This window comes from Spermophilus citellus (assembly GCF_964194105.1).
Source record: "Spermophilus citellus genome assembly, contig: SCAFFOLD_131, whole genome shotgun sequence".
Taxonomy (NCBI): Eukaryota; Metazoa; Chordata; class Mammalia; order Rodentia; family Sciuridae; genus Spermophilus; species Spermophilus citellus.
Genome location: NW_027672905.1, coordinates 230628 through 241563, shown reverse-complemented (window position 1 = coordinate 241563; position 10936 = coordinate 230628). Strand labels below are relative to the sequence as shown.

The following is a 10936-nucleotide window of genomic DNA, read 5'->3' as shown; positions in this document are numbered from 1 at the left end:
GGGACTCCAGGCAGAAGCCCAAGTGCCACGATTCTGCAGCCAGGGACACCATCTTGGATACCTGGTCTTCCAACCCTCTGGCATCTATGACCTTGTTCCCTTGTTCTCCTGGTCTGGCATGAGCTCCCAGGGCACAGAGGAGAACCAGCCCTGTACTCTCACCCAAGCCACCTTGCATGGTGCCCAGCAGAGGCCCAGCCAAGGGCCCAGAGAGCAGCAAGTCAGAGGGCTATCCAGAAGTGACTGTGATGGACGTGCCGCGAGCCATCTGTGGGCTGTGTGTGAGAGTTATGCACACTGGAGTGATATGAGGGGACAGGTCTGGCGTTGCTCGCTGATTGGGCTGTGCCACGTAAGTGTGCCTTTACTCTCACTCCACCTGTGATCCCGCACAGCACCTGAGATGGGTGTGACTTGCCATGATGGCAACCAATCTGCTGACCACAAGACATCACCGAGCAAGACTCCACCTGCCTTATTTGGTGAAGAACATTCCATCAAAGCTCCTTTGTGTGTCCCCACTATAAAAATAAAGAGATTCTGAGTTCACACTCTCTTCCCAGCGCTGTCCAGCGTGGAAACTGACCCTTAAGGTCGCAGGGCAGTCCCACCCTCAATCGGAGAAACTCATGTCGTGTGTTACATGATTTCTTCACCGTTTTCTTAGTTTAGTGCTGAGCCGACCCCTTTGATCCCAGCTCATCTCCCAGCACAGGCAGCTGGCAAGAAATGAGCCCCTTTCCTGGGCTACCTGGCAGGGCTTCAGGCAGGAGAGGGGCAGAGTTGAGAGGAACAGATGTCTTGTCCAGTACCAGGGCCATGCCAGGCAGAGGTCCCCTGACCAGGCTGCAGGAAAGCCCAGCAGCCACCTACCATCCCCGCAGAATGGAAGGCCCTCTGCTGACCTTGCTCGGAGCTGTGGCCTCCAGTCCCCTGTGCCCCTGGTTCCTGTAGGCCCTTTTACCTGCACAGACATCCAGGCTGTAGAGCAAAAGGCAGGAGCACCCCTCTAGGGGGCAGCCTGGGCCAAGTACCTGAGGACCAGCACCAGCGGGGGAGGTCCAGCTCTCGAGCAGCAGGGCCTGCTGCCCTGTCCAATGGGCTCCAGGGCCTCCCTGGAGGGGGCAAGTCCAGTGTGCATATTGAAGGTTTAGGAGGGGCTACCTTTCAGAGTCCCCATAGGTGGGGTCCCCATCCAGTGGAAGGGGCAGGAACCCAGAGGTCCTAGAGTGAGCCCAGGGGTGAGAGATGAGCAGGGGACTAGAAAGCCACTTCTGGAAATGGAAGACTGCAGCCAGATCCCTGGGGGGCAAGCACCTCACATGGAACAGTCATGCCCATCCTGGGCTGTCTGGGAGCAGGGTGTCACTGGACCTGCAGTGACCAAAGAGGGCCCCTCCATGGACACCAGGAGTTCCCGGGGCCATGATTAGGCCTCCTAGGGCCTCTTGCCTAGAGGCTCCTCAGGCATGGCCCTGCCTCTGGGAAGCCTGCTTCGTCCTGTACTGCCCTTCAGACAGGTCAGAGGGTCTACCTCTGCCCCAGTCACTTCCAGGGCTGAACACTGTCCATGAGCTCCTAGAAACCAGACCAGGGGGTCAGACTGGATTCCTGAGATGCAAGAAGCACCAGGAAACATCTCACTGCCTTCAGGGGTGGATTAGACCTGGGTGGGGCCCTGGGAACAACTAGAGTTCTGGCTTCTGGCCATAGAAAACTCCGGTGTGGACAGTGTTCAAGCTCCTGCTGTTTCTAAGCAGGCCCAGAGCAGGACTTGGGAGGCCCAGGCCTGGCCTTTCCCAGAAGGGTCTTGGCCCCAAAGCTTTTGTATGGCTAGTTGAGGGCCCACCAGGGATGTCTGTGTTTCCTGGAGAGAGACTGGGGGGAGATGGTGGGGGTGGCCCTGCGGGAGCGGCTCAGGGGTCACAGTGGAAACCAGCAGTGGGGCCCAAGGGAGATGGACCAGGGCCTGGCACTCTGTGGGCACCGTGCCACCCACGTAGCACAGACCACTCCCAAAGCCACAGGGCCCAGTAACTGCCCCCAGCTCTGAGCCATGTGAGCCCTTGAGTCCCCTCCTTGGCCAGGGGAATGGGGCCCAGTGGGAAGGGAGTGGGTGGTACCTGGAGCCTCCAGTGTTGTGTCCACCCTGGAGCCTTGGAGTCAGTCCTAACCTGAACAGGAGGTCTACACTGTGGGCCTCACACCATCCCCCAGTGCTGAGCCTCAGAGCCAGCGTGAGGGGAAGTGCCTGTTAATCTGACCCCTTCCCACAGCCCTGCTGGACTCTGACGAGGGTCCCACCCAGACTTTGGGAGCCTTCCTACCTGATAGGATGCATTGAATCTCAAATCCCTCAACCGGCCTCTTCACTCCATCCCCGACCTCCAGAGAGGACCAGGACAGATGGCGGGAGGCAGTCGGGGAGGAAGGATGAGATGGCCATCCCCAGGTGTCAGCAAAGACAAAGTCCAACACGAGATGAGGACAGAGATACAGAGACCAGGCCAGGGGACCAGACAGGCCTGAGGCAGCACGGGGAGAGGAGCAGACCCAGCAGGGTTTGTCAGAAACCTAGAGACAACCTCAGCAGGGACACCGGAGTCCCCGTGTGGTCTGTTCTGGCTCCCAGAATAGGCAGAGCCACTCCCTCTGCTGGGAAGGAGCCTGGCGGGTGGGAGGCGGGCAGAGATTTCCTTGCTCCTTGAGGGGCCCAGCTTCAAAGCTGCCTGGGGTCCCTGAGCCGGGCCATCTCCTCTCAAACTCTGTACACCACCCCACCTGGGAGCACTGATCACTCAGCCCCCTGACTTTCAGGGTCTGGAATATTCTACCCAGCAACTCCTCTGTGATTCAGGACACTGCCTCTTGCTTACTTAAAAGTTTGGGGGACTCTGCCGCCCCCGCCCTGTCTCCTCTGCATCTGATGGTCACAGAAGACTCTTGAGGATGCCTTGAGTGCTGGGGAGGGAGCCCAGGCCCCGTGCGTGCTGGGCAGGCGCTCCTTCCACTGTGTGCATCCAGCCCCTGAGAACACCAGCCACGGGAATGGCAGGGGTGGAGCCCCTGGGGCTGGAGAGGGGGTGGGAGGTGGGGACAGGCTCTAGTGGCCTCGTCGTCCCCTCAGCTTTGCTCACCTTCACTTCTGCTCTTTCACCATCAGGACCAGCGGGCAGGGCAGGGCCAGAGGCAGTGAGTCCAGCTGGGGTCTCTGGCACTGGGGATGCCGAGGCAGCACCCTTCCCACCAGTTCAGGACCCCCCAAAGCCCCTCTCTTGATCTGCTGATTCAGAGCCCAGACTGGGGGTCCCAAGTAGCAGGTAGGTTAGAGCCAATAAGGGCCCTTCAAGTCCCATGGAGGGCCAGTGAACCCTCAGGGTCAGACCTCCAGGACAGTCACAGCCCAAATGGTGAGTCCTCTCAGGGGGACACTGCACAGGGCCTGGAACCCATCACTGCCCTCAAGGATGCTGGCCAGCCTCCCTGTGGGGAAACAACTTCCCGCTGGGAGGACAAAACGTGGGTCAGGGATGGTTCTCAGACCTCAGGCCTGGGCCACTGGGTTCCATGGCCCAGAGACAGACAGATGGACAAGGCCAAATATTTGTACTCCCTGTGTCACAAGGGAGCAGAATAGAGCCCACTTTCATGGCCACCCACCAGTCCACCTTGCCTGGGGCTCCCACCAGCTCCCCATGGTCCTCTTATCAGGGCTCCAATGGGAACGGGGACTGAAGCCTCAGCAGCCTCATCTGTGCCCACATGCTGAGCCTGGCATCCCTACCCACTAGGCTCACCCAAGCAGCCCAGGCCCTGGGGGGTGGGCTGCTGTTCTGTCCCCTCCTGAAAAATGGGGAAGGGAATGTGGTGGAGGGGTCTCAAGGTGGGAGCACTCCTGGGCCAGGAGCATTCTTAGGCCAGTCTCTCAGGCATCTCATTCCATACCAGGGTCTGGCCAGGGCTCCTGCGAGGGGCCAGGGTCTGGGCTCAGAGGGCTCAGCAGGCGCCTCATCCTTCTCTGTCTAAAGTGTCTCTGTCCCACTGCCCTGCACTCCCCTGACCCTCACAAGGAACAGAAAGCATCACAGGGCTATGGAAAGGGACCTTCTCCCTTCCAGCAGATGCAGGGAAAGGGCAGAGCCACCCACAGCCCTCCCTGGACACTAGGTAGGCTGAGGCTCCTGGGGGTCAGAGATGACAGCTTGTCCAGATCGGAGCTCTGACCTCAGACAGGGCCAGTCACATAAAGGGAGAGGGCACAAAGAATGCCCAGAGGGAACCCTTGTCCCTGCCAGACTGTGGCCTCCTGGGAATGTCCCTCCTGTCCCCCTTCCTTGCTGGCCTTCCTTCCCCCCATTTGCATAATCCTGACCAGAGGGAGGAAGGGGCAGGAACCTTGCCAAGCATTTCCATAGGAGTTTCTGGTTATTACCTCACTCTTCCTGGATTTGGCAAAGGCAATGTTACCCCACCCTGTGGGGAGCAGCAGCCAGTGGCCCATAAATGGTTCCCCCAGGCTGGGTTCCTTGTTCTCTCTGCTTCTTCCTTCAACACCTGCCAGGTTCGGCTGCCCTGAAATCATGCCCCTAGTTCTCCTGTATCTGGGCTTCACCCTGCTGGGAGCCCTGCAGACCCAGGCCCAGGATTCTGCTCCAAACCTGATCCCAGCCCCACGTCTCAGCAGGGTCCCCCTGCAGCAGGGCTTTCAGGATGCCCAGGTAAGGAGCCTGGAGGAGCAGCCGCAGGGAGGGCCCAAGGAGGCAGGCACAGAGGGAGGAGAGCTGAACCGTCCAGGGCAGTGCTGGGTGGGGTGGGCGGGAGGGGCTGCAGCATGCCCTGCACCTGGGCTCCCGGAGGAAGCCATGCTAGTCCACCCATCTCCTCCCCACCCAGGGTTGTCTAGACAGATCTTTCCAGGTTCACATCGAGTCTCCCATAATTCCCACTGTCCATGCAAGGTGGGGACATGTGTCCCTCTGCACAGATGGGGAAACTGAGAGTCTCTTGTCCAGGGCCACGCTGTCCCTGCCAACTCAGGGCTAATTCCTCTCTCAGGGATCCCTCTGGGTCCTGGAGGCCCCGAGCTCCTGTGGGCTTCTCAGAGCAGACCCAGCCCAGGGCCTTGCTGCCCAGTCAGGGGGACTCTTGGTTCCTAGATGGGCTGCCCAGAGGTGCCGGAAGGGACAGAGAGCGAGGGGTGGCTCCCAGGCCATCCCTGATCTGCCCATCATCAACTCCTTGCAGTTCCAGGGGAAATGGTATGTGGTAGGCCTGGCGGGAAATGCAGTTCAGAGAGAAGAACAGGGCCAGTTTAAGATGTACAGGACCACCTACGACCTGAAGGAGGACCACGGCTACAATGTCACCTCTACTCTGCTCAGGTGAGGCTATGACCTCCCAGGGGGCTGAGAGGCGGACTGATGTCACAGCCAAGGGCCAAGTGGGGCTGAGGGGCTCTTCATGGCTCCCACACTGACTCTCCCCCTCCGTCACCCTCGCTGCTCAGGACAGACATGCATGGAGGGCGGGAGGGAGAGACACACACCATCAGTGGAAACAAGACGGAGAAAGTAGTGTTAAAAGTGGGAGGAGAGAAACTGAACTCAGCTGGGACCCCACCAGGGCCTCCGTCCAGGGCCTCTAGGGAGGTGACTGTCAAGGACCCACGCTGCCTCAGATGGAGATGTGTGGGCCCTGAGTCAGAACTGTGCCTCAGGAACCACAAGCCACCTGCTTGGCCACCCCAGCAGGGGGCTGGTGAGCAGCCAAGGGGAGGGGAGCACTCTCAGCTAGTTTCTGGGGCACCTCACCTTGTGCCTGGGACTGCCTGAGACACCCTGGGACTGCCTGGGAGGGGTGTCTCCCCACAAGGGCCAGAATCAGAGCTCAGCGGCAGCAGGGAAGAAATAGTGGGGTGCTCCAGAGAGGTGGGGAGAGCAGTGAGGGTGCGGTCAAGGTGGGAGGTTGGGGCTTGGAACAGGGAGCAGGGCGTATCATCAGCTCCGGATTTCTGACTATGGTGACAGGAGGGATTGGAGCTGGAGCATCTGAGGAACAAGGGGCAGAAGAAAGGCTGGTTTGGGGAGCTCAGCTCTGGGGTTCCAGAAGGCAGGGTGGGACTCAGGGAATGGGGCAGGTTTGGCCCAAGAGCTAGGGGAGTGCTGGCATAGAGCAGGGGGTAAGTACCTGGGGCAGGGGACTGTGTGGAGACTGTGTCCCTTCTCAGCTGGAGAAGGGACAGGGGCTGCTGAAGGAATGTCTGAGCAGGGTCAAGTGGCTCCTTGCAGCAGACCAGGCAGGGACATATAGGCTCTGAGTGGAAGGCCCAGGTCCATCTGAGCTGGGCAGGGTGGGGACTCCTGCCATAGTGGAACTTGACCTGAGACATCAGAATTCTGCTGCATCCCTGGTCCCTCCTCAGTTAGCCTGGGAGATCAAGTTGCATCATCTCCATGCTGAACCCCCATCTCTCTCCCACAGGGACCAGGGCTGTGACCACTGGACCAGAACTTTTGTCCCAACTTCCCCACCTGGCCGGTTCACCCTGGGAAACATTAGCAGTGAGTCCTGAGTGGGTCCTGAGATGGGGCCTTGGGGTTGGGGTTCCAGGGTGCAGTGTCCTCCTGGAAGGGTCCTCCCTGACCTTCCACATGGATGCTCCCCTGTGGGGAAAAGCCCATGAGCAGTTGAGGAGAAAGGGGACAGCCCCCTCCTCCTGGCCAGGGTAGGGTCCATCCTTTGCTGTCTATACCTACAGGTTATCCCAAAATACAGAGTTACATTGTGCAGGTGGCAGCCACCAACTACAACCAGTTTGCCATGGTGTACTTCAAGAAAGTTTCTGAAAACAGGGAATACTTCAAGATCACCCTCTATGGTGGGTCCTCACCCAATCCCCTCTGGGACCCAGATCCTGGTCACGCCCTGGGGCAGGGGATCCCATTCCCTTAGACCTCAAAGTCTTCTCCAGTTCCAACACCCCTCAGGGAGGAGGTCTTTCTGCACACCCTCCATGGAAAAGGGTTTGGGTCTTGTTCATTAGCTCAACAATATTTATGGAGTGTCTTCCTGTTGGCCACTCACTGGCCATCTTGGTCACAGGGAGAACCAAGGAGCTGACCTCTAAACTGAAGGAGAGGTTCATCCGCCTTGCCAAATCTCTGGGCCTCACTGATGACCACATCATCTTCCCTGTTCGCATAGGTAACAGCCAGCTAGGGTGAAGGGAAGGGGACACGGGGACTTTCTAGGCCTTGGGAGCCACTTTAGGTTCAGGAAGATCCAACCCCTTCCTGGGGTCTGTGGAGTCCCAGCCCCAAGCACTCCCCCCTGTCAGTTTAGGTGGGGACTTCCCAGAGGAGAATTTCAGGCCCAGGCCCATGTTTCCTCAGATCACTTTCCTGAGCCACCTCCTCCCCACACTCCTTGTCCTGGGCCACCTCCTCTGCATACCCTGGGCCTTGCTATCTTGGGCCATCTCCCCCTCCCCCCCCAGGGAGGGACTTAAGAGATGTCCTGTATTTCAAGTGGCCTCTTCCAGCCAGGCCACTCTGGGCCATGGGCTAAGGGGTTGCCAGGTTCAGCAGGTGAACAGGAGGCCTGAGCAGTCATGAGGCCCAGTCCCTAGGGGCAGCCCACCCCAGGCCTTTCTCTTACACCTTTAGCCCCATCTTGGGTCCTCCTACTGCCCCAACCCTGAATCACCAGATCTTCTGCAGCTGGGCCAGAGTGGGCCTGAGGTGGCCCAGGGGTAGTGCAGGGGTCCTTGGCAGTCAGAGAGATATCACACATGCACACACAAACATGGACTTTCTCCCCCACAGATCAGTGCATTGACAACTGAACCAGCTGTGAGGATGTCTGCTCGGGGGGTCTACAGGAGGCTGGGGTGCAGAGGGAAGGAGGTCTCAGGCCTACCTTTGCTCCTCTCGCTGTTCCTGGAAACACAGCTATCTTCACTTTGATGTCCTCTCTCAAGTGCCTCCTGCTTTCCAACCCCTGTCCTTTCTGTAATCTCTGCTGTGTTACCTGACTGCCCCACCAGCCACAATGCCAGGTTCAGAGCTGGGAGACCCTTCTCATGGTACAGTACTGCCCTGAAAGCCTCTGATAAAGCCCTCCTTGTCTGCTAAATAAACCCATGCCACCAGTCCCCGAGTCTGTGCTCCCTGAACCCTGGTGGGAGGGAGGGCAAAGTGTGGCCTCACACCAGCATGAATCCAGGGATGGAGTCTCCAGAACCCAACCTGAAGTTAGGGTTACAGAGAGACCACATAAAGGGAAGACTTTAGGACTCATGGCTCTCCCTCCCACCATTATCATCCCTGCCAACCGCCCTGAGTCCTCTTCCATAGAACAAAATCGGGCTTAGCCAGGAACAGTGGTACATGCCTGTAATCCCAGTGGCTTGGGAGCCTGAGGTTGGAAGATTGGAAGATTACAAGTTCAAAGCCAGCCTCAGCAACTTTCAAGACCTTAAGCAACTTGGCGAGACCTTGTCTCTAAATAAAATACAAAAAAAAAAAAAAAGAGCTGGTGATGTGGCCCAGTGGTTAAGCACCTTGGGTTCAATCCTTGGTACCCACCCCCCCAAAACCGGGCTTATTCCTGCTTTGATTGGGCATGCCTCGTCACCTACAGAGAAGCACAGCCTTCACAAGCCCTTGCTCACAAGGGCTGCCTGAGCCAACAGAAGCACTGATGGCACCACACCTCATGCCCATACTAAATCATTGGTAACAGGCCTCACAGCACTGGCCGCAATAGGGCCAGGGAGCTGAAGGGGCCTGGAATGGTTGTAAGATGCATCTATCCTGACTCACCAGGCCCCTGTGGATTATGGAGGCTGCATCCAGGACAGGGGTGCACAGAAGAAGGGATGGGTGCATCCTACCTACTTTGAGGGCAATTCCAGGCAGAGGGTGAGTAAGGGTATAACCCTGGACCCCTGCCAGACTCATAGGTGGGGACTGTGTTCATGCTGACCCAGTTTAGAGGGCTGCCCCTCACCCCCACACACCCTATGACCTCCAGCCACCTGAAGGGACATTCTGAAGCCTCAGGAGGGTGAGTTGAGGCAAAGAGGGGATAAGCTGCCAGGGATCCTGCCTACTAGGAGTAGGCTTAAGGCCCCAGACTGGCACCCATCATATGGCTGGGCCTGAGCCAGGCCTGACAAGCCCCTGTCTCCTCACTTGTCACAGATGTAGCCTCTCCACGTCCGCATCATATACAAGAACATACCCTTCCTGCCTCTCTTCTCCCCATGCATGGTCAGAGGCCTGAGTGGGTGGGACTCTGAAGGAAGCCAGGCTGCCCACCCACAGACACACAGTGAAACCAAGACAAACCTTGTCCTGGCTGGGGGTAGGAAGCTATGGAGTGATGATTAACCCAGCCTTGGCTCCCCAGGAAGCAGGGCAGGTCCACAGATTGTGTCACAAGTCTGGGCCAGACTCCTTGAACAGACCAGGTTGGTACAGGCTGGGCTTCTAATGAGGGATGAGAACTGTGCCCAAGTCTAGAATGGCTTCTGGCAGAGAAGGGTACCTGGGGGGCTACTGGCCAAAGCTCTCTAGCTGGCTGAGGAGACTGAATCTGCATGCGGCACGCCTAACCTCTGGACTCCAGTTCCTTACCTTGGCCCAAGTGAGGTAACTTCCCATTGTCCCCTGCTCCTGCTGGGCCTTTCAGGATACACTCTCAGGCCCCTCCTGGGTCACTGGAGGCATGAGTTTCCTATTGCCACTGTAACAAATTGCCACAAACTGTTGGCTTTGTGCCTTCTGGTTTAGTTCTGAGGACAAGGTTTGTCTTGGTTTCACTGGGATAAAAGCAGAGTGTGAGCAGGGCTGTTCCCTCCCGCGCTCGGAAGAATCCACTTCCCTGCTCTTTGCAGCCAGAGCTGCCCAGGTGCAATCCTTGGCTAGGGCTCCTTCCTTTTTCTTCAAAGAGAGAGACAAATCCCTGTCTCTGGTCTTCCTCTTCTATCAAGGAGGACCAACTGGTCGGAATGAAAGACCTCTGAACTTCTCTGGGTACTGATTCTGTGGACCCCACTGCCACTCAGCCTGGTTTCTGGGAGAAGAAGGCAGGACGGCTAAGTACAAGTTAGTGGTGGCCCATATAGCAGCATTCACTACACCTCCCCTTACCTCAGGTGAAATGGTGAAGGTGGCTTCAGGGATAGGAGAGTTTTCCACCCAATGTCACCATCTGGGACATCCAGCATGAGACCAGGACCAGGCTGCAGTAGCCATAGGTCCTCCTGGCCACTACAGCTGCAGGAGTAGAAGTGAGCCCATCTCCCTTGGGACATGGGCTTACAGCTCAGTTGGACTCTTGGCCAGGGCACATCTCTGGGTCCAATGCAGGAGCGACACTTGCTGGCCCGATGACTTTCTGCAGGAGGTGGGCAGCAAACCTTTTCCTTATGAACATGACGAGTCCTGGGGGCCACAATCAGGAGGAGTCTCCCACTCCTCCCCACCACTGCCCCAGTTATGCGGCTCTTCTTGAAACGGGACTGTGTCTACCTCTGGTCCAGAGCTGGAGCCCATACTGGTTTCGACGCACAAGATGTAATTATTGAGAGCCCGAAGAGAAATGCCGAAGACCGGGAGGCCCCGGACAGAACAGGGGTGTGGGTCGTTTCCGCAGGGACTGGGTGAAGGGCAGGAGGTGGACCCTCCATGACTCTGGGGGATTGCGAACAGGAATTTCCCGAAGTCACAGGAGGCCTCGGAAACTCCGTGTCTGAGGGCGGAAGCAGCAGGATGGGGCGTAGTGGGGGGTCCCACACTGCCCCGCCCCTCTACGGGGCTCGCTCGGGCTCGCTGGCCCTCGCCGCGAGCCCGGACCTCCACCGCCGGGGATTCCCCGCGGGCAGCAGGCCCCGCCCAGCGGGCAGTGGGCGGAGCTCGACTGTGAGGCGGGG

The 10936-nt window shown here is 58.2% G+C and overlaps 1 protein-coding gene across 1 annotated transcript; it reads left to right on the top strand.

The window, feature by feature from the left end:
• Positions 1 to 4462: 4462 nt before the first annotated feature.
• LOC308640398 (neutrophil gelatinase-associated lipocalin-like) lies at positions 4463 to 10670 on the top strand (the record flags this gene model as incomplete). The annotated part of the gene is made up of 6 exons (XM_081312324.1): positions 4463 to 4718; positions 5245 to 5381; positions 6481 to 6560; positions 6758 to 6877; positions 7102 to 7203; positions 10501 to 10670. Exons 1-6 carry the CDS (start codon positions 4581 to 4583, stop codon positions 10668 to 10670), a joined length of 747 nt encoding a protein of 248 aa, XP_081168450.1. The 5' UTR covers positions 4463 to 4580.
• Between the last annotated feature and the right edge of the window lie 266 nt (positions 10671 to 10936).